The 23,583-nt window shown below is 41.2% G+C and overlaps 1 protein-coding gene across 3 annotated transcripts; it reads left to right on the forward strand.

Annotated features, from left to right (window-relative positions):
- Window positions 1-1,863: 1,863 nt before the first annotated feature.
- On the forward strand, window positions 1,864-18,583 carry SFPQ (splicing factor proline and glutamine rich). 3 transcript variants are annotated; one of them, XM_065421572.1, is made up of 13 exons: window positions 1,864-2,496; window positions 2,990-3,178; window positions 3,279-3,580; window positions 3,758-3,853; window positions 5,181-5,377; window positions 5,961-6,045; window positions 6,447-6,564; window positions 6,790-6,838; window positions 6,915-7,051; window positions 16,885-16,932; window positions 17,428-17,500; window positions 17,668-17,947; window positions 18,492-18,583. In XM_065421572.1, exons 1-10 carry the CDS (start codon window positions 1,864-1,866, stop codon window positions 16,906-16,908), a joined length of 1,830 nt encoding a protein of 609 aa, XP_065277644.1. In that variant the 3' UTR covers window positions 16,909-16,932; window positions 17,428-17,500; window positions 17,668-17,947; window positions 18,492-18,583. The 3 variants fall into 3 exon arrangements, with proteins under 3 accessions (XP_065277644.1, XP_065277645.1, XP_065277643.1); XM_065421573.1 differs by having other exon boundaries at window positions 17,431-17,500; XM_065421571.1 differs by lacking the exons at window positions 16,885-16,932; window positions 17,428-17,500; window positions 17,668-17,947; window positions 18,492-18,583 and adding an exon at window positions 10,201-10,610.
- Window positions 18,584-23,583: the final 5,000 nt, after the last annotated feature.

The following is a 23,583-nucleotide window of genomic DNA, read 5'->3' on the forward strand; positions in this document are numbered from 1 at the left end:
TATTAAATGGCTTTATTTTTCTAACTTGAAAATTTTCATTTGTGATTAAAATTGGGTGAAATTTATCACACTAAGCTTTTTTTGGAGTGAAAAATGCAGATTTGGTGACACCAAAATGTTTTGTTAATTTGTGTTGATTTTGCCAAATAGTTCATTTAGGAAAAAACAACACCCCCCCCCCCCAATATCAAAATGTTTTGTTTGACATTTTGAAAGGAAACATTTCAGTTTCCCCCACAGAAATATTGAAGTATGGTACAGAAGGACCTATTTGGTACAAAAAGATGTTGCCTAACATGTTCAAAAGAGACTTCTGATTTTGGGTGCCCAGACACCATTTCCTTTTATTTTATTTAAAATAATTTTAAAATGTTTAAAAATGGTCACAAGGAAATTTGACCTAAAATCAATTTTTTAACTTTTTGATTTGCTGGACATTTTCCAATCTGAAATGATTTTTCAATATCTCAAAATTGCCAGCAAACCAATAATCTGTTATTTACCCAGTTTTACTTGTGATGCCTTCCTGAGCTGTAGATCAGGTTAAATTTAATAAAAATGTTAATGATTTTCCCCAACCAACTGTTCCGTGGATAAATGAAAGACTTCCAAACCACCCACCTTCAATAGCACTAAAAACTTACATAACAGATGTCTAATTAAAATGTTATTACATTCTAATGCTTTTTTATATTGTGCCTACAATTATTTCACCATTTATTTATTGTTTACGTTTATTTATAATCTCTTCTGTGGACATGTAACTGTAGTTTCTGAGCACCTTAGACATACACATTCCCCACTGAGATAGTATTTTACAGAAGGGCCTATGATCTAGTTTAACATATTCAACAGTGGCCTCTGATTTTTGGGTACACAGACACCACTGACTTCAGTTGGAGCTGGGGATATTCAGCCCCTGTGAAAATCAGCCTAAAGTGGGGACCAAGAAATGGATGAATGCCAATCAGAAGTTGCTTTTGAAGGTAGCAGTGAGTCTGACACAGAATTTTGAGCATTGGCCTGCTAAACCGAGGGTTGTGAGTTCAATCCATGAGGGGACCATTTAGGGATCTGGGGCAAAAATCTGTCTGGGGATTTGTCCTGCTTTGAGCAGGGGGTTGGACTAGATGACCTCCTGAGGTCCCTTCCAACCCTGATATTCTATGATTGAAAGAGAATCCCACTATTCTGAGTGCCAGACCAGTGCCTTATAACCACAAGAACAGTCTTCCTTGGTTATTATAGGACCTCTTGTAGCAATCAGTGGCCACCTTTCTGTTTTGTATGGGTATTAATTAGCCATTGACACAGCCAGAAAGCAGACCCCCTCCTCCACACCACACAGTATGCGACCCGGGCGGCTCAGGGTCATGCGCACCACGTGGCTGAGGCTGCATGGAGGATAGCGGAGCCATTGGTTACATTGTGGCAGTTGACAGACTCCTCGTCTTCCCTGCATAGCCGGTAGCTTAGTAGCATGAGTGACTCCGCTGCCATCCAATCGTAATACATATTGGCTAATGACCGACCCGCCTGCCAGTCAAATTGTCCAATCAGCACACAAGAGTATAACGGATCATCCCGTCGGGTATTCGGAGGTCAAACGGACCAATCAGCAAGGAGCAGATTTCCTACCAACGGGAGAAAAGATGTGGCATAAGAGGTGCGGCCTATTGGCTATTAGATCTATCAGTCTTTACAAGCTCGGATCTCTATTGGTTACTTGAGAATGCAGGGTGGTTTCCGGGGGCGGAGAAGGTATATAAGGGGCGGACAAAGGCGCCGGCGAGGCCGTTTGGCGTAGCCGCCATTTTGTGCGCAGGGCTCCGAGCCTGAGGAGAGAAGAGCAGCAGCGGCACCATGTCTCGGGATCGGTTCCGTAGCCGAGGCGGTGGCGGTTTCCACCGGCGGGGAGGGGGTGGCGGAGGCCGGGGAGGCCCCAACCATGATTTCCGGTCTCCACCGCCCGGCATGGGTCTTGGCCAGAACCGCGGCCCCTTGGGGGGCGGCCCGCCTGGCGGGGGCCCTAAGCCCGAACCCCCGAAGCCGCCCGTCTCGACCGCCACGCCGCCCGCCTCGTCCTCTTCCGCCACTGCCACTACCTCGGGCCCCTCCGGCAGCCAGGCCGGCTCCGGGCCCCCCGTGGGGCCTACACCGGCCGCGGGACAGCAACAGCCGCAGGCCCAGGCGGCCGCCGCTGCCGTTCCCCCTTCCACCCCGTCCGTCCCTGGGGGACAGGCGCAGCCGAAGCCGAGCCCCACCCCTGCCGTCGGCCCCAAGAAAGGTCCGGGCCAGTCTCCGGGCGGGGGGCCCAAGGGCCCGGGGGGGGCCCAGCAGGGCCCCGGCGGCCCGCACCCCAAGGGAGGGCAGGGACACCGCGGCGGCCCGGGCGGCGAGCAGCGCGGGCGCGGCCAGGGCCAGCAGCACCCAGGGCAGAGCCTCAATTTGCAGCAGGGCTCGGCCGGAGGCAGCGGCGAGAAGGCCACGGACGAGGTGAGTCCCTTCCCCTCCCCCGCAGCTACAAGATGGCGGCGGCCGCGCTCAGACTCCCCGCGCGCCCGACGCCATCTTGAAGGGAGCCGAGCCGAGGGGAGGGCGAGGCGGGGATGTGCTGTCGGGGGTGGCCGTACAGCGTGGCGCCGCGCGGAGGGGAGGCGAGGGCCGGGGGGTGGGAGGACGTGGCCCTGGGGAGGGAAGGTGGGATGGTCCCAATTGAACGGGGCTTTTCCCTACCCAGAGTGCCTGGCCTTGCCTATATGCGGGATTGACAGACCGCGTCGGCACACTTTGGTAACTAACCCCAGTCCCACCTCGAGGGCTTGCTGAGGTACCTGTGACCCTGTGGTCTCTTGTTTGAATTAGTGCGACGTGTGATTGGCGGGCGGAGCCTGTACCGTGAGGAAGAGGGTGGCATCTATTTTGAGCGTCTTTGGTTGAAGGCTTGTAACTGGTATAAAAGCTTGAACTGGTCTCTCTTTTTTTGTAGGGCTTTAAAGCAAATCTCTCTCTTCTGAGGCGACCTGGAGAGAAGACTTACACCCAACGTTGCCGTCTGTTTGTGGGGAACTTGCCTGCTGATATTACAGATGAAGAATTCAAAAGATTATTTGCTAAATATGGGGAGCCTGGAGAGGTTTTTATCAACAAGGGGAAAGGATTTGGATTCATTAAATTGGTGGGTTCTCCTACTATAGCCATTTAAATCTGTTATTGTTCAGCTAAATTACAGCAATACAATTGTTTTGTTGAAACTGGGTCTCATTAAATTTTTCCAGGAATCCAGAGCACTGGCTGAAATTGCAAAGGCAGAACTAGATGATATTCCTATGAGAGGCCGACAGCTTCGAGTTCGTTTTGCCACACATGCTGCTGCTCTGTCTGTGCGTAACCTTTCACCCTATGTGTCCAATGAGTTATTGGAGGAAGCTTTTTCACAGTTTGGTCCAGTTGAAAGAGCTGTTGTGATTGTAGACGATCGTGGCAGATCAACAGGAAAAGGCATTGTTGAATTTGCATCTAAGCCAGCTGCAAGGAAGGCATTTGAACGGTGCACCGAAGGAGTATTCTTGTTGACAACGTAAGCTGTTTGACTATATAGAAATGTAGCTTATTTAAACATGGCAGTTAGAGGTAAATGTTTAGTCTTTTGTGTTTTATCACAAGTTAGCTTAAGTGATAATAGTTATAAACAAATTTTCTTCTAAAAGCTAAAACCCGCATTCATATTGAAAAAATCTGAATTTTGTTTGTTTAGTACTCCTAGGCCAGTTATTGTGGAACCACTTGAACAACTGGATGATGAAGATGGTCTTCCAGAAAAGCTTGCTCAGAAGAATCCAATGTATCAAAAGTAGGGGCACTCTTTGTTTTCTCCGCATAGAGATAACGCATATTGATGTCAAATATATTACAGTACATGCTATTTGCAATATGATAGTTTAGCATATGTATCTTATGACTTTTAAAACAAACTTTGTATAAGCACTGTACCCAGATGTACAGACATCTTTTCTTAACCTGTGTATTATATAATTTTTTTAAACATTAGTTTTAATAAAATTTTTACTGTGAAGCCAGCATTGAATTTGACAACCTCTCATCGGTTATTTTTCTTTCTATCCACTAAAAGGATGTTAAGTTAAAAATCACCCTTCTGTATTAAAATGGCTTACTCTACTATTTTTACAAGGAAAACAAAAAATATTTTTCTTTGCTTGCTTTGTGCACTTCACAGCACTTTGGCAGTTTTCACACAGCAACAGGGAAGAAGGAAATTAAAAAAATTGCAAAACCACAAACATTGGAGGGGTAGTTTTGTAGTATTTAATGCTGGGTAAAATGTTCAGGTGTACCCAAATCATTATTGAAAATGGGACTGGACTTTAATTCTGAAAAAAAAAATTAATAAAAAAAAAGATTTCAAGTTGATGCCACTTTAATGAAATGTTTTAATATTAATAGTCTGAAGCCAACACAGAAAAGTTTAAAGAAAAATGATCTTTCAGAAAATTGCAGTGATGGTGTGGATATCATTTGACTTTTCAATGAGCTGTGGGTGTAAATACCCTTTCTTAGTCCAGCAACTAAGTTACTTTTCCTTCTGGGCAGAGTCCTTCGTTTGTTAACTCTCAGACATAATTTTTTCTAGTTCTAATATTAAAAAAAAAAAATGTTTTGGACCTAGCTTACAATGTGTTCCTCCTTTGGTCATTAATTTTCTGAAAGAAATTACTACTGCTATTACTGGGGGTATGTCTACACTACCTGCCGGATCGGCGGGCAGTGATCAATCCAGCGGGGATTGATTTATTGCGTCTAATCTAGACGCGATAAATCGAGTCCCGAGTGCTCTCCTTTCGACTCCGGTACTCCACTGCTACGAGCGGTGCAGGCAGTGTTGATGGGGGAGCAGTCGACTCACCGCAGTGAAGACACCACGGGATTCTCTAGATTCTTTGTTCTGAACATCTGGCCTGTGGTAGAATATATAGTGTCAGCAGCAGTGTTTTAAAAAGGTCTTTAAAACTCTATTGTTAAGCATAATTCAAACATTTCTTGAAAATACTGTGACTTAAGAAGAAACTGGTTAATTTTGAACTGAGTATTTAAATGAACCTGTTACTCAACTTCTGTCTTTTAAATTCATTATTAGTGAATATTTTCTATTCTATTTGTAGGGAAAGAGAAACTCCACCCCGCTTTGCTCAGCATGGCAGTTTTGAATTTGAATATTCCCAGAGGTGGAAATCCTTAGATGAAATGGAAAAACAGCAAAGAGATCAGGTGGAGAAAAACATGAAAGATGCCAAGGACAAACTTGAAAGTGAAATGGAAGATGCCTATCATGAACATCAGGCAAATCTCTTGCGTCAAGGTGATTGGCACTAATTCTTCTGTTGCCATTTGTTTTCTAGTTGTGTGTGCTATCTATACAAATAGTCCTGTTATATGGATGTTTGTGTTTTCAGTTTTCATGAACTGATCCATAGTAAACAGGTGGAGCTTGAGAATTGTTTTTAAAAAGTAGCTTGCAACTTACATTACATCTTGCTTCCTGCTCGCTGTAAATTTTATTTTGCATAAAAATAAGGGAGCCTAAAAATTGGCTTTGTGTACTCTGGATTTACAGAGTTATTGTGGCTCTGTGAGACTGGAAATTCTCGTTGCTCAGTAAGGATGCTGTGAGGAGAAAAAGCTTCCCACAAAGTTGTCAGTTTTTTCATTTTTTTGAGCATAACTCAAATTCTGTTTGGCCAACTGTAATTGAAAAGGGGAATGGTTTATCAATGACTGTAATTGATAAGAAAAGCAGTCATGTTTCAGTATCAGTTGTGTGCCATGCAGAGCTTAAATGGGGCTAGGGTAAGTGGTTGAAGTGAGGTAACACTTTGTGATAATAAAAACTTATAAACAGAAAAAGTATGTACAAAGGGGGTATTGACAAACTATTTTTTCAGACCTTATGAGGCGTCAAGAAGAATTGAGGCGTATGGAGGAACTTCATAATCAAGAAATGCAGAAACGCAAGGAAATTCAGTTAAGGTAGGCCTGAGTTTGATAAACAAGATTTTGTCACTAAAAACTAAATTACAACAATGTTCTTTGCGCAAATGACAGTTGTGCATGTGCTGATACAATTTCAAGTTGAGGTTTGCATGTTAAAGCTAGCTTATCTTTGTAAAAATGCTATCATTTTTTACTTGAACATCTTGAAATTTGAATCATGTTATATTTCTCAGTGGTGTCCTTCAACAACTACTCTTAGCACCATGTGGTTAATCTTTTGTAGCTCTCACTGAAGTTGAATTCACTTGTTAACCTTTTCATCCACCAATCACCAACACACATTGTAAGATGCTAACTTTGTTGCTCATGTTGGTTAGATACATATTAAAGGTGTAAATATTGTGCTTTTTGAGGTATAATAACACACCAATTATCAGGCAGGAGGAAGAACGTCGTAGGCGGGAAGAAGAAATGATGATTCGCCAGCGTGAGATGGAAGAACAGATGAGAAGACAAAGGGAAGAGAATTACAGTAGAATGGGTTACATGGATCCAGTAAGTATAAACAAAATAAAACCTTGTGGTTTATGGATAATTAAACTGATTTGAGATGCTACTGGGATTTTCTTAGTTTCAAAAAATAGTTCAAAATAACGAATGCTCAAATTGTTTTGGTAGGTGAATGGATACTGTTAAATGGTGCACCTGCTTCATGAAATGCAGGCCTTCAAAGGGGGGACAGAATTGATTACTCATTCTGATCTATTTTTGCCTTTGCAGAGAGAGAGAGACATGAGAATGGGTGGTGCCAGCACAATGAACATGGGAGGTAAAGGATTGTTAAATATCTTTACATGGTTAACATATAACTTGGCAGAATATGATTATGTATTTTTCTTTCTTAGATCCCTATGGTGCAGCAGCTCAGAAATTCCCACCTATGGGTGGTGGTGGTGGTGGTGGCGGTGGCGGCATAGGTTATGAAGCCAGTCCCGGTGTTGGCCAACCAGCCATGAGTGGTTCTATGATGGGAAGTGACATGGTAATGTATCCTGTGATGGCTTTACTTTAGTATGGGGGGAATTAAGTCAGGAAATTCTCAACTCTACCAATTTTTGAATGGTAGATGGTATAAATCTTGAGTACTGACTGCCCTTTTTTTTTTCCAGTCAGTCTATGTAATAGCAATATTAAGGACTAGTCTGGAAGTATGTACAGTAATAGCTCAGTTCTTATGAGTATGGTCATTTAGACAGAAGTTGTCTGTAAACCAATTCAAATGTGCTATTAAGCATATTTGCTGTTAACCCTGTTACTGGTTGGGTTTTGAGTACCTGCATTATCTTTAGGCTTGGAAGGATTTTTCATGAATTTTGATGTTTCAAAATACTGGATTGATTTCCAACAGCTTTTGCTCTAACAAATAAATTTAAGGCTTATTTATCAAGATGTGATTACCATAGAAATTAATTTACAACAATTTGACACAGGAGAGCTTGCAGCTTGTCAATTCTATCTAAAAACTTTCATAATTGTATCAAGTGTCCACAGGTGTTACGTGGTTCTACTCTTGTTCTCCAAAGTGTAATTACTGAGATCAATTAAAATCTGGTCCTTCCAAGCCTAATTACAAAATCAGTGCACCCTTGCATTGATACACTGCAAAATGCAAATCTGTACTCTCATGTATCTTTATGCAACAGATTACTCACAAGTTGACAGTGATGAGTAATCAAATGGCAAACAGTACACCATATGCTGTGTGCTAATGTTTGCCATAATATCAAAAGAGCAGAAATGCAGTTGTTAGCTTTAGGCATGTTTAAATATTCCCAGTACTCCTTGACCTTAGTCATTTTGTGACTTCTATCTGACAAAGGAATAATGATAGCCTGTTCTAACTTCTTGTTTCCCACTTGTTGGGCATGACTGTAGGTGCAGGTTCTTAATCTACTGCATACCTCACATTTAGAGGTATGTTTCCAAACAATACTATTTTTGGCACACTACATGTGTGCATGGGGTTGGAGTCTGCTTGGTGCTATCCCACTGGAGCAGTACTGACAGCAATGCTTTAATAGGATGGAAGTCTGTTCTGGGTCAAGTGGTTGATGATAGTATGCTTCCACCCTCCCTGTTGAGGGTACACACCCTCTGGCACAAAATACAGAGAATTTTTTTCTGGGTGGGTTTAAGGTTAGACTGTACTCAGGCCTCTGGCTTCATATGGTGTGCTACCACAGTAGCTTGCCAGGTATCTTCTTTTTATGGAAACCATACCTATGGTATTTAACTTTGCAAAGCATTGATTCAGTAGATGATGCTGCCGGCATTAATGCATCTATAATCTACTGATAACATTTTTAAGCAATTCATAAGCGTTTAGTGAACAGTTAGGTAGTCTGTGGTGAATGCTGTGTACATTCTTTTCCTCATTCTAAAAGGCTTGGTACAGGTGCATGTTGAACTTGTGTAATATTTTAAACAACTTGATACCATCAAAACGTGTTGCTGTTAAGATGGTTTAACTGCCTAAAGTTCCCTAGGACATGACTCTATGCCACGCAGTGCTGTCCCCGTTATTAAACTTAAGAGTTGCAATTAGGTTTTAGCTGGTGTATAAACTTTTGTAAAGAAGACACAAATTATGGAGAAGCTAGAAACTCCTTATTTTCTGAAAATTCCTTCCTCAGAAAGATTGAAGCTAACTTTCAAATAATTGTATACCAGTAACTGGAGAAAAGTCTGAATTAACCCATGATCTGTATTTACAGACTTAGGCCTTGGCTACACTGGCGCTGTACAGTGCTGCAACTTGCTGCGCTCAGGGGTGTGAAAACACCCCCTCCCCCCCCCCAGCGCAGCGCTGTAAAGCGCCAGTGTAATCAGCGCTGCACGCTCGCTCGCAGCGCTTCAAGCTACTCCCCTCGGAGAGGTGGAGTACTTACAGCGCTGTGAGAGAGCTCTCGCAGCGCTGGCGGCGTGACTACACTCATGCTTCACAGCGCTGCCGCGGCAGCACTCTGAATTGCCAAGTGTAGCCAAAGCCTTAGTTTAGTAAACTGAAATTACTATTGTTCTTTTAGGGGGTAGTGAAACTTTTATTTGAAATGGAAGTTGAAAGCTATCTTTGACTTCACAGTATTGATGTAACTTTTAGAGATCTGCTACCAGCCACACCTACTTATCTGGTAGCTTAGTAGAAATACGTGCAGCTAGATGCATTAGTAAAGATATTTGAAGTCTCTGCTTTATTGCAGTCCAATTCAGTGCTTACAACTCTGATGGGAGACAGTCCATGAAGTCTTTCAATAATTGTAAAGTCTTAGTGGACTTTCCAAGAGCTTGTGGTAAAGCTGGGAAGGGAGGGGGGCTTTAATGGGTGCACCTAGTGAAATGCACAAAGGGCAGACTTGAAACACTGTGATTAAAATGTAGTTCTGTGAACCCATTTTTACATTTGGTTATATAGCAGTAGACCTGAAAATGTGAGAATAAATGAAGGTCTTTTCATCAAGCAATTGTGTTGGTTAGGTAAATCACTGCTTATTAGTCTTTCACATTTTTCATTCTTGTAATCCAGTAGCACTGTATTACAGTTGTTTGTTTTACTACTTAAGGCTTCTGCAGTTTAGTCAGCAGATGTAGTCTTAAACCCATCTTGAAAAGCACATGGTCTCTAATGCAGCACATGCCATTAACTGGTGAGTAGGCATCCTCTTTACAATGACATTTTATTAATGTCAACTGCTACTTCAGTGAACTGAATCTGCCTTTTCTGGCTAGGCTTATTTGGAAATAACTTATTGACGTAAACAAAACTTGTACTGAACTAAAGGTGAGAGTTTGCAAGCTATTTGCGTAAACTTGGTTGAAAATTGCTAGAGCTCATTTTGGAAAGGGTGTAAATTCACATCTGCACTAATGCTTACATTTCTAGCACTGCAGGGAGTATCTGTTCTTTGTAACAGATGTATGAGAATGCATCAAGTTGGGAACATACCTCAAGGCATGTATTACAATAAACTAATTTTTAAATTACCCTTTTTTCCTTTCTATGTTCCCGGTACCTGTGGATCGGCTCAATGGTGATTGTATCGACGAACCTTGACTACGGAACCTTCTAAAAATATATACTTAACACACATGGACATCAACTACATAATAATGAACTGTTAACTGTTCCAATAGCGTGCTGAACGCTTTGGGCAGGGAGGTGCGGGGCCTGTGGGTGGCCAGGGTCCTAGAGGAATGGGACCTGGAACACCAGCAGGATATGGTAGAGGGAGAGAAGAATATGAAGGCCCAAACAAAAAGCCCCGATTTTAGATGTGACCAGTAGAGTTTCATTCCAGTTTGTTTTTGTCTGCCTTGTTTAGACACCAACTTTTAAATTCTTGCATTTTAGTAAGAAAGCTACATTTTTATGGATGTTAGAAACTAGTGACCTAATATTTGTAAGTGGTCTGTTTGGACGAGTAAAATTTAATTATGTAATGCAGTGTTTCAAAAAAAATTAGCTGTTTTTTTGATGTATAACATCCCTAACTTGATGGCAGTGTACCAACTTTTTTTTACTGTGCTTCAAATAAATAGAATACTAAATGTAGTAACTATTCTATCATAAACTCGCCATTCATGGTTCTAAATATGAGGCTAAATGCCATACCTTTCAACATAATTGAAACGAGTCTTGGATTTAGAGGTCTGATTTAGACCAGGATGCAGAAAAGTAGCTTAAGGGTGAGGCCTCCTCCCATTATGCCTCAAGCTTTAAGTTTGGGTCAAATAGTTGTAGACTGATACTTGATCTTCCAATGGGTACAGATTTTCAGAGCATTCGTTATACTGCAATAAGGAAATGGAAACTTTGCAAGTGTTGTAAGATGCAGTAACGGAAACTAAACAGCAAATGATGCTGCTGTCATGTAATGAGTTTTAGATTTTAACAATGGAGGGTGGGATGGTGGCAGAGACTTATCTCTTTGGCATCCACTGCTTGAAATCTTCTAAAGAAGTTGAAAAGGTCACTTTTTAAAATCCACAGAATGGCTTGGATTGACTGACTTCCCAATTAAAGGGCTGTAAACGTGACACATGTTTGTTTTATACGTAAACTGTCTGCCTGAGATGCAGGATTGGCCTGGTTCAGTATTTAATACCTAACTGAAATTGCTTGGCAAGAAGACCAGGGAGTATTACTTAAGTAAAACAAGGAGATTTTTAATTTGTACTCTGTAACTTGCTTATGTCCTTATGCTAAGTGAGTGGACTAACTCTTACAGTTCAGAAATCAACTGGGGTTAATTTCAGGGGTCTGTAAAAACTGAAGTCTTCTTTCATAGACCTTGTAGTACTTAAATCCTAAAATGCATCATGTTAAATTCAGATAAATAAATAGCCTCTTGCACTGTAGCAGGGTTCTCAGCTTTTTTTGAGTCATGTCCAGTCTTAGCATTTCTTTTTTACATGGAGCTTCTGCTGCCCATGTGCCAGGTCACAGTGCCACTTAAGTTTGGCTCAGCTCACCGCACCTCCTGGTTGAGAACCCCTGTTCTGATATTGTCAGATATCTTAATGCTGACGTTTGGCAGGCAAGAGTAGGACTAAACCTGGAGTTCAATAGCTAATGCTACATAGTACAAATAAAACTCCCTCTTAAGATTCTGACAGAGGAAATGGTTTCATGAATTTACAGTTTGCTGTCCACTTAATTAAACCCCATAAGATGCAAGGTATTCTGGACTCTGTTATTAATGTAGTTACTTCATTACTGTGATTGTACCTGACAAGCTGGGAGCATAGCTTCCCAGTGTAAAATGCCTTGGTATTAAGACAGGATACATCAACCTGCTTGTGCAAAGTTGGCAAACTTATTTGGTTTGGTTGTATTTTTACCTGACTCCCAAAATGTTGAGCATTCTGTGAATAGTTTTAATTGTTAGGTCTTTCCACTGTTTGTGCTAAGCATTGGCTAATCCTAAATTCTGTCTCTATGGATAAAAGTTTTAGTGTTTAGATTTCATTATCTTGGAATACAAACAGTCCGTCTTCAGAAGTGAGCACTGTTTAAATGCTGACTGTTAAACTTTAAATGTAATACTGGCAAGCTGTGAAATGTTGATAATCAGGTGTGTGACTAAATATTAAGTGTCTAAATAGAGACTCAGCCAGTTTGGCAAATCTGTTCCTATTTTCCCAGAACTTTTAAAGAGGGTAGATGACACTTTACCTCTATGAATTGAAATGTAGGAAATCTTGGATCAGCAGTTCTTAAACTGGAGATCAAGTGTCTGGGATCCTTTGTATAGGATTCTTAGTTTAAAATCAGCAGTCCAATTACAACTTGTATGAATTTTATAGTAGGGGCTCAACGCAAATACTTTCAAAAGGGTGTTCGTGGACACCCACAGAGGGTGAAAATGTCTGAGATGGGGAACTCTGACAGTAAACATTAAATTAATTTTTTTCAGTTTATTTTTCAGATTACATGTCATTCTTTATTAAAGAGATGCTGGCACATATCCCAAAATGCTTTCTTTTGTAGTACTGTAACTTTGAAGAGTGAAGGATGCTGATGTCCTAATCATTACCTTCCAGAGGTTTTCTTTTTAGTGCCCTATTTGTATGTAAGCTGTTGCTGGGTCTTAAAAATAGACCGTTTGCTAAACTGTTTAGCAAACATATACTGAAAGATTCAGCAGTTTCTACAACATTTGAAATAGTTTTATTAAACAGTGTACCCTGTGTTGTAGTTGCATAAGCAGACTTTTTAAAACAATCAAGTCCTGCTTTGAGTTGCATACAGTAGCTTCTGACCAATTTGATTTCAGAACCTTTTTAAAGGTACTATCTTAAAAGCTGACAGACAAATGTCAGAATTTTAAAATGTTATACCCAGTTATTAAGTTGGTGGGAGGTGTTAAGGAAGTTGTCAAGTTCCTTTGGTCTTTCCCCATGGTTCTGTGGTTTTGGAGTATTCACAAAGTCAGGTGATTTACATAACTGAAGTAAAGGGTTTTCAAATCCATTAAGAAAAGTCCTTGGTCTGGCAGACCCATTTTGCAGATGGTCTAGACCATATAGAACTTTTTTTTGTATTGGACTTAGACTAAATTGCAAAAGCCAATATTTTCTCTGCTTTAATTAAATTGAGCCCATTTAAACTTTTAATCTGTTATGCAGCATATAGAAATGGGTATCCTTTTGCATGTTTTCACACTTCCTTAAAAATGAATACAGAGCATATCTACAGTACTATGTAGATACATCACACCACCTAATAGAAATACAGCTTATGAGAAATTGAAACTGCTTTTGTGAGATTTTGTGGTATTTTTATGGTAGAAAAATTCTTGGCTTCTCCTTGGCGGCAACCACTTACTGTGGCAGCAAGTTTTTGCTGGAGTTTTTGAGACTGCAATTTTACACTCTTAAAAGTAGTGGCCTGCTACATAACTGCACTTAGCCAGCATTTCTGCAGTTCATAACTGTGAGGAACGTAGTACCACAAATGGCAATGGACATTAGGACCCGGATGTAGTATTCCTGCTTGCTCCGAGATTCTCATTGCCGACTGCGTACAGGTAGGTAACAAGCAATATAATATAACTTGGTGACTTTCTGTGTAACCTTATTCTGTGGGTATTCTGACATCACACTTCCGACTATGAAATTACAGTGCAGCACTCTTCATACTTGTATGTTTAGCTTGCATCAAAGTTGCGTGGCTTTCGGTTTTAAGCTGTATCTTTTTCAGCAGCAATAAGCAACTTATTGCGATTCTTAGATAAGTATCACAGACCCGATTCCTTTGTACATATATGACTTGGCTTGTGTGGATTTTCTTAAGTACATTGTAATGAAGATATTCTTAGGTGAGCTCTGTGGGGAAGAGGGAATGTGATTTTTAGAATCATTTAACTAGTCAACTAGGTGCAATTTGCACCTAGAAAACCTGTCACTTGTATTAACTTTCTGTAGTAGCAAAATATCCCATCTGCAGTGCATCCCCTTTTAGAGTCTTGGCTACTTAGAAAATATATTGGTAATCATTGCTCTAGCCTTCAATGAACTAGGCGATAAAGATGTAAAGCTCACTGTAGTGAGCTTTAAGACTTGGGTGTAAGTACTTCTTAGGTCATAAATTGTGTTCAAATATCTCCATTAGTTTTCAGGGTTTATCAACTTAAGATATGTTTGTTTTAATTTCTAGGTGGCAGTGATCATGATATATGTTCAATTAAAGGCAACTGACTATGCTGGGAATCTATGGATTCCTGTCTTTAAATATTCATCTTGGTAGTGAATGTACTGATCAAAGTAGCTTAATTTTTCATCAAAATATCTTTCAAGTGTGTGCTTATTCTAAATTCTTCACTGCTAGAAATACCAGATACGGTGTTTCGAAAGGTTACATACCTAAATGTTTCCAAACTTCCGAATGTGTTGACCTTCAGCTCCTATCTGCTTTGTTGTGCTAGTTAGCTGTAACTCCAGAGTCTGAATGTCATACGTTTCCTTATTTCATCCCCTGATTTGGTTCTTGGCAATGCATAAGAAACCTTTCAGAGGTATTGCAAGGGTTTTTCTACTTGAGATGCAAAGTTTTACTTTGCATACCTGTTTCTGGTGTACATTTTTGTCAAATTTGGACATTAAACTTCTGTATTGTATCTTCCAAGAAAGAATCTTACTCGTTGGTAAGCAGTTTATAAACTAGATAGGCTTGCCCTCTGCTGTTTGTATTCATGTTCTGTTGAAAAATCAAAGTAATTTCTGCACTTCATAACTCAGACAGTAACAGCTCTTTAGTTACATTGAATGTGTAGCTGAACTTCAGCTATTCAACCTGTGACACCATTCGTATCTAAGCCAGTTTGGCTGTTGCCATTGACTTTAGAGCTTTTCTATGAATAAAATTCAGTAATGAAATCGATAGCAGTATGTTTGCTGTGAAACTGCAAGAATTGGATTATTAGGTATCTCTAAACCAACAGTCAGGTCTGTTCAGTTTTGCCAGTGTGCTGAGTATTTACTAGACACGTGACTTGCCTTCAGGAATATCATGGAGGGGTTATGTGGACACATCTACCTTCTGCATACTTGGAATGGTAATAGGCTTTTGACACTCTTGGAGCAAGCAATTTGTGACAAAGCAATGGGTTTCATACTAGCTTTGAATTGTCTTCAGTAACGAAACTTGGTGCAGTAGGTCTCTTAAAAACAAATAGGCATGTCTATTTTAAGCAAACAACTTGTAATAAGTGGGTATGAGAAATAACAGTACACTGAAGTGCTTGCATTGTGTTTCATCTTGGTTTTATCTTTTTCTCTATGAATTATACTTTTCCCAAAAGTTTATCTGAAGCTCGGAAGTGTGGTGCCAGAATACATATGCGTACCTGTTAGATCAGATTCTGGTGCTGTCAGGGGAGAGCACAGCACAGTGTAGCATATGGGGGCTTTTACTGTAACATTAAGCATACCAAGTCTTGCTTGCAGTTTCCCCAATAGCAAAACACTAAACAGCTAAATATTGAGGCCTGTGAGTAGTTTTAGGACTTGAGCGGTATTGGGGTTGCATGTCTGTTAATCATTGCCAGCTGCAGTGACACGATCAGGAAGGCCTGTGTGTTGTAACATGTTAAATGAGGCTAAGCATGTTGGAGAAATTGCATAAATAGTGTGCTGTTTTGGACTGTTACTTGGCTTCTTCCACTACTAGCAAGGCTGGAATCAACTGATCAGCTTCTGATTTCTCTCATATCAGCTAGTGGGGTTTTTAAATGGCTGCCTACTGGAAAAGAAAAAATGGGAGGATTGGCCTTCTCTCCCGTCTGTCATTGCTGCTAGATAATGATTGACAAGTTAGGACTTGATTGTGCAATCCCACAGTGGGCTGTGAATACCCCATCTATAAATGTTGCTTTTGAACACCAGTACTGAAGAGCTAACTGGGGAAAAGGGGGGTGGCTACAAGTGCATAATCTGGAGTGTTAAAAAGATGCACAAAGATATAGTATCCCTTATGCATGGTGTTTGGTGCTACAGCATAGAAAACAATGTGCATACTACATTTTTTTGTCGACTTATAATTCAGTCTCAACACTGTACCAAGAGGTGGGTTTGATACTAAATTTGGGTGTCTCATCCACTTGGCTGGCTAAGTAGCATTGTGAAGGCAGTGTGCTTTGCCTCCAACTAATAGTGTGCACAGAACTTTGTACAGATTTGTCCCTAGTTGCTGATGAGTAGATGATCTTCAGCCCCTGGCAGTTTGCCCTCAACAAAGCTGTAGTGTGAGGCTTAATATGCAGAGGGGGAAAAAAGCTGTGACATAGAACAAAGGTAATAAGCGCATGACAAACTCTAGTGTCTTCCTTTGGATTGCAATGCACTTGTAGGATTCTTGGGCTGGGCACAGCTAGTATCAGGGACACTTTGCTTCATCCATATGGAGCATGTAATATTACTACAGATAAGCCAAACTGTGGTTAAGTAACCTAGTCTAGTTTCACAGTTACATACCTTCACATAAGGGATAGTATACCTCTGACTGCAATCAAACTTCATTGTATTCAGACTGGTGAAGCTAGCAGTTATGGCTTGGTGTTCAGACTAGGTGCAGTTCTTCACTCAACCACCTGCATATTCTTTTACTTTCTTACAAGTGTTTAGACTAGCCTACTTCTGCCCCTTATACTACTTCCACCTAGTATTTTGGAATAATTTGTAAATTCCCTCATAACTAATCAGTCCATGTATCTTTTAAACTTTTACTTTAAAGGTTAGAATTTTGTAATGGGTTAGAACTTTGTTTTCAGAAACTTTCTAGTGTATATTTTTATAATAACTTCAGTTGTTCTCCTTTAGGTGAAGATGATGCAAGCTGAGTGAAATCAACGTGCTCATCCATGTGAGGTAAGCATATCTGTTAATCTTTCATTTAAAAAAAAAGTTCAGAAACTGGTCTAAATGACTGTGGAGTAGTGCTGGTGGTGGTGGTTGTTTCCAGTAAATTGAGTTAAAAAGCTAAACTTATATTTTTGTGTAAGCAATTGCGATAGTTGCCACAGGCAGCCCATTATAATGGCGAATGGGGGGGAGGGTAGGTAGGTCTCAAACAATCTTGTTGATATGGTTCACCCTCTGAATATGTTTTGGGGAACCCCTGCCATACAGTTAACATGCTTTTTACACCTCCAGATAAGTAGTTACAATTATGCACACTGTCATTTTTGGTTGGTCACTTTAGACTCCAACTTCCTCTTAATTCCATGGCCTCTACTTCGCTGAGATGCTGCACCTCATAAAAGGAATGGCCAAACTGAGAGTCACCAAATAAGTGACATATTTGGGGGTATAAAATCATTTTATGGAAGACATTAACTTAGGTAGTTTTTCCTCATATCGCAGTAGGGCCTGAGCACAATCCAGAATGTGACCTGATGTCCGGTGATGTGGAGTAGCCAGACTGCGAAGTGAATGGGTGAGTAGTAGATTAATCTTGGGATACTGAATTTGTAAGAAGAAATGACCCCAAGTGTACTTAGCAGTTTCCACCTAAAATTTGACCTGATCTTAATATAGATTCTTAAGATCAGAAGTCATTCTTTAATGGATTTTATATAAAACCTTTTAATCTTTCTTTTGTAGAACCAAGATAAGCATTGTTTGAGGCTTTCCGGCTCTGCAGCATCAATAAACCCTGCTCATTGAACTCTACAGATGCTCAGACACACACAAGGAACCTAACATGTTAATTTCAAGCACCATAAGAAAAGCATGGTGCATTAGGAGGAGAAAGGTCTAGGGCAGATAGCTTAACACTTGAGTAAAAACAATTGCATAAATTAAACTTGATACAAAAATATTGGTTCTGCTTTTCATCTTCAAAACATTTTACAAACAATTGAACTTCACAGCATCCCGCAAGGTAAGTGAATCAATATTATACGTGTTTTATATGTGGGGAAGCAAGCAGACTGGAGGTAGTATGCAGGGACCATAAGAAGGAATCTGCAGAGCTGGAATTAAACTAGAAAATTCTTTTTTCCCACCATTTGACCCAGACCTCAGTCTAAAACACTTACAAAATATTATGCCAGTATTTAAAACCACAGGCCTGGGGGAAACTTGCTAAATATTTTCTTTTGCACTGTTGATGGTTGTATGCATCTGATCTATCCTTTAGGCAGAATGAACACTTAAAAATTGAAACCAGTAATGTAAAGATCCTTATGATTTGATCCTAATGCTATATAGTCCAATTCAGAACTGCTTCTATGTCCCTGTTTCTATGCTATTCACTTAATCCCACGTGTATCCTGAAAGCTTATATACATTGCTAAAGAATGTTTGTTCCAGATGCATGATTTTTTTGTGTTCATTCAGTATTTGTTTTTTAAAGTGATCTATGTATGAAGATTGCTGGTAACTTCTCTAGATTTTGGGGCAACTTTGTGTTTTTGCATTCACAGGAAGAAGCAGTGTTTGAAGTCCAGAACCCAGTGGAGAGGAGCCAGGGACTTAAGTGGCAATGTTTATCTTTCAATAAAATATTCAATTGCTATACAGATGACACTTGTTTTCTTAAGTTTGTTACTCCAGAAGTTCATTTAGTTGAACATATTTATGTACTTTGGATATCACTGCTAAAAATGAGGTGGCGATGGGGGTGGAGCATAAAGATAGAATCTGTGAACCTCCCCTAAGATGCATCTGTACTGAACAAGGCAAACCCAAGACCCTAATGAAGCATAGAAAGAAATAGGCAGCTGCATGAGCTGGGATGGGAGCTTGCCTATCATGCTTACAAAACTAGAAGCCTGATCCTGAAAGTTCTTACTAGACACAGCATCTTGTTCCAAAGTGCTCCCTTACAGAGATCAGGTTCTTAATCAGACCAACTGCTTCTCCAGCAGTAGATCTCAAAATTGCAGTTACTCATTAGCCAGAGTCAGCTACTTACTGCAAAATAAGGTTGGTTGTGTAGCAAGCATGAATCCTACAGCTGTCCAATCCTGTTGTGATGCTTTATTGCTTCAGTGTGTGGATAAGGATTTAAGTCTAGCAAAGAAGGCCTATCGTGTCTTCACTTTTCTCCAAGGAAAGAGTCAAGCTAGCAGCTAAGTTTATACTCTCATGATGACAAATCACAAAGGTGTGTGGCTTCATTGCAGATAGTTTCACCTGGATTGATCTGTCTAGGTCTTTAAAGTGGTTTGGCTGGATATTCAGTTTATCACTGGTAGTCTTCTTGTGCCATCAAACCTTTTGGCGTCCATGTGATTGCAGACCATGTAGCAGCAGTCCTTGGTGAACACACTTGGGAATTTGTTGGTCTTCCAGTCTAATATGTCTATACCAAGAAAGCTGCCACAACCAAATCAGTGCTGGATGGAAGGTGGTTGCTGTGTTTGGCTTTGAATATCCATATTTCTCATCTTGTCCTGCCACGTAATATGGAGCAGCTGATGAAGATTATGCTCTGCCAATAGCCATTATTACATGTACACCTCTATCCCGATATAACACTGTCCTCAGGAGCCAAAAAATCTTACCGCATTATAGGTGAAACCGCGTTATATTGAACTTGCTTTGATCTGCTGGAGTGCGCAGCCCTGTGTGCGCCCCCGAGCACTGCTTTACCGTGTTATATCCGAATTCGCGTTATATCGGGGTAGAGGTGTATATTCCTTTGCTAGCCAAGGTTTGGGAGTAAACATTACAACAGCGCAGGTTACTGTAATTACATTAATCCACACTAACAAAACCAGCTAAATTTTCCCCATGTGTAACCAACCTTCAAATAAAAGATCAATCATGGGTTTCTACAATGTTGTAGAAAATTTCTTAAAACAGCTTGATTAATGGGTTAGAGTGGAAGGGTGGTAGCGGGAGAAGCGGCCTTTTGCTTCATTGCTCATGGGTCAAACTGAATAGCAGCCTGACAAGCCATGGAAATTTGAGTAGGAAACCTGCTGTCAGCCCCATGGAGGCCGGCCTAAGTTTTAAAAATGGAGTTTAGTGTCTTAAATGTCCTGGGAACATTCTTGGCAGTCCTTGGGGTGTTACTTGTGAGGGGAGGAGAGTACCGGATTGGAGCATGTACATAACTGGGGGAAGTGTAACCATGCTGTAAGTGAACAATCGGCCACATGTACATTACAGGTGCTTGAAGTGTAATACCAGCGACTTCTGTTTTGGCTTTTGGTTTCCTAACCTCGCTCCCAAAAGTAGTACATCAAGTGGGACAATAAGTGGTATAACTGAGCTTCCAATCGTGTGCTCAGTCAAACTTACCGAACCGCCCTGTTTAGTATGGTTAGCAGTACCTGCTCAACAGGCCCAGAGCTGGGGGCTGCAGGCCAGTAGTGAGGTATAGTGGCAAAGCAGCAGTGGGAATCTAGCCCCACAGTCACAATGCGGAGTTTGCCATCAGGCTTTTCTGCATTGAACTGAGCTGATTTCCAGTTATCCATACAATCACTTAAACATTTGTTCAGATACAGGACAATCTGTCCAGGAAAAGGGGGATTTCAGTCAGTTATTTGGCATCTCATAAGTCATTGCTCTTTTGTTCAAGCAACTACAAAATATGAGGGTTTCAGCTGCAGAGGGATGTCTAATGTTGCATTTTCTGTGTTAATGCAACCATTTGTCTGGCAAGATTGTAGGCAAGTCCTCATGTTACATACACAAGCTAACGTCCCTTTAGGTTTGGGTGGTAATTAGGTCCCATTTTACTCATCACTTATGAATATTACATAGTTCAGCTGAATTATTCATGTTAATTTAGACCTGAGCTAAAATGGAAGCGGGCAGATGCTCAGGGAAAGAGGCTTAGAGAACTCTTCCAGGACTAACTCTCACCACCGCCTTTGGGAAGTTACTCAGTGAAATGAATGAACGTGGCAGAACGTTACACTTAGCAATGCCAAAAATATCCTTGGGACTGAGCAGCCCACTTGTTCTGGACTTGCAAGCAAGGAAAGGGACCCCTGCTCACCAGACTCTCTCTGAATCCCCCATGAATCCTGCTCTTCCAGATGCTGAGTATGTGGCTTTGTTGCCCCAGCTATCTCGCAGATGCTCTAGCCTTCGTCAGCAGCAGAGCAGTTGGAAATTTCACTTTGAGAGCAGGTGAGTCCCCTACCACCACCTGTGTTTATTGGTGTGTAACATTTTTTTAAATACTTGAGATCTCTTTACTGTGCCTGATTAAATCATAGGAACTAGAAATGGGGTAGGGGGAGAATAGGTCTTACCTTGTCTGTCTGGTTGGCTAATGCAGGACTGTGGTTTTCCTCTTCCCACCTCCTTCAGACGAATACTCTATTCTGCAGTGATTTATCTTAGCTTTGTCACCAGCAGTGGGGCTTCTACCACTGCCTTTGTGAGACTTCCACTATCTAAGGCCTGGTCTACACGGGCGGGGGGGGGGGTCGAACTAAGTTATGCATCTTCAGCTATGTGAATAACGTAGCTGAAGTTGATGTACTTAGATCGACTTACTGTGGTGAGTCAACGGGAGAGCGCTTGGGGGTCGATCGCTGCCTGCGGATCCGGCAGGTACTGTAGACACACCCTAAATGTGATGTTAGAATCCAGGACTTTCAATTAAAAGAATCCAAACTCAGCTGTCTCGCTGCAAACCACCTTGCAAAGTCAGAAAGCAAAGGTAGGTCATGCACACCTGAGGCAGAAATGTGGCTTTAGCACTTGAAGCTCAGCTCAAGTCAATTATTCACCTGGCATAGCTTGCCATGCTGCCTGGGCCCCCACCCAGGCTCATGCTGTTGCTTTATTCTCAAATGGAAACTCAGCATCTCTATGCACTCTGCAGCTGCAGTACTTTGGAAATCTTGAGGTACCACTGCTGTGTTCCCAATGTATCAGGGATGCCAGAGTTCTCTGCCCTGGAGGCAGTGCAGGGCACAAATGCCATGCTATGGATTGTAATTGCCATGAAATTGCAGAGCTACTAACTGGTATGTAACTATCACTTAAATCAGCCTCTACCGGATGACGTCAGGGTAGCTAATGTAATGGCTGATTTTTTTAAAAAGGCTCCAGAGATGATCCTGGCAATTATAGGCCAGTAAACCTAATTTCAGTTTCAGAAAAAGTGGTTGGAACTAGAGTAAACCGAATGATCAGACACAGATGAACAGTCAAGCTAGAAGGACATATCAAGTGGTGTCCCACAGTCATCAATTCTGGGTCCAGTTCTGTTCAATATCTTCATCAATGATTTAGATAATGGCATAGAAAGTACACTTACAAAGTTTGGATGATACCAAGCTGGGACGGATTGCAAGTGCTTTGGAGGATAGAATTAAAATTCAAAATGTTCTGGACAAATGGTCTGAAGTAACTAGGATGAAATTCACGAAGGACAAATGCAAAGTACTCCACTTAGGAAGAAACAATCAGTTTGCACCTATACCCAATGGGAAATGACTGTCTAGGCAGCAGTACTGCGGAAAGGGATACGGGGGTCATAGTGGATCACAAGCTAAATATGCGTTAAGTGAAACACTTGCGGGGGGGAAAAAAAACACAAACAAACGCACACAAAACAAACAGGGCTGTATTAGCAGGAGTGTTGTAAGCAAGACATGAGCAGTAATTCTTCTGCTCTACTCTGGGCTGATTAGGCCTCAACTGGAGTATTGTGTCCAGTTCCAAGCACCACATTTCAGGAAGGATGTGGACAAATTGGAGAGTCTAGAGAAGAGCAACAACAATTAAAAGTCTAGAAAACATTACTTTTAAGGGAAGATTTTAAAAAATTGGGTTTGTTTAATCCGGAGCAGAGAAGACAGAGGGAGGGATAGAACTGTTTTCAAGTACATAAAAGGTGGTTACAAGGAGGAGGGAGAAAAATTGTTCTTGTTAATCTCTGAGGATAGGACAAGAAGCAATGGGCTTAAATTGCAGCAAGGGCGGTTTAGGTTGGACATTAGGAAAAACTTCCTGTCAGGGTAGTTAAGCATTGGAATAAATTGCCTAGGGAGGTTGTAGAATTTCCATCATTAGAGATTTTTAAAAGCAGGTTGGACAAAAACCACAGGATATTGGGCTCAATGGACCATTGGTCTGACCCCAATGGCCATTTTTTTTGTGTGGATCAGAAATGGGACTACAAATTGTGGAGGAAGGATGCAGTGAGGTGGGAATGGAACTGCCAAGAGCAGAAGAAAACTAGCTCAAACAGCCAGAGGAGCAGGTAATGCTGGGGGAAGATGTCTGGCGGTGGGAGTGGGGAAAGTGTGCAAAAGGATGGCAAGGGGGACAGAGCCATGAGTTGCTGCAAAGAAGTGGGCTAGGGGCTTAGGTAGTGCTTGGAAGAGAGGAGCAGCGGTTGAGGTAGATGGGAAAGGGGGGAATAAGGCCATGGGGGTAAGAATTAGCTGAGTTTGAATACAGCGCTGCCCCTTGCTGCAGGACACAGCATTTCTGCAATCCCCAGGGAATAATACCCCCAGTGTCTCCCTGCAAGGTGTAAATTCCATATCCTCAGCAGCAGTCCCTCTCTCTAAGGCTGTGTGACCAATCACTCCAGCC

Source organism: Emys orbicularis, chromosome 23, assembly GCF_028017835.1.
Source record: "Emys orbicularis isolate rEmyOrb1 chromosome 23, rEmyOrb1.hap1, whole genome shotgun sequence".
Taxonomy (NCBI): domain Eukaryota; kingdom Metazoa; phylum Chordata; order Testudines; family Emydidae; genus Emys; species Emys orbicularis.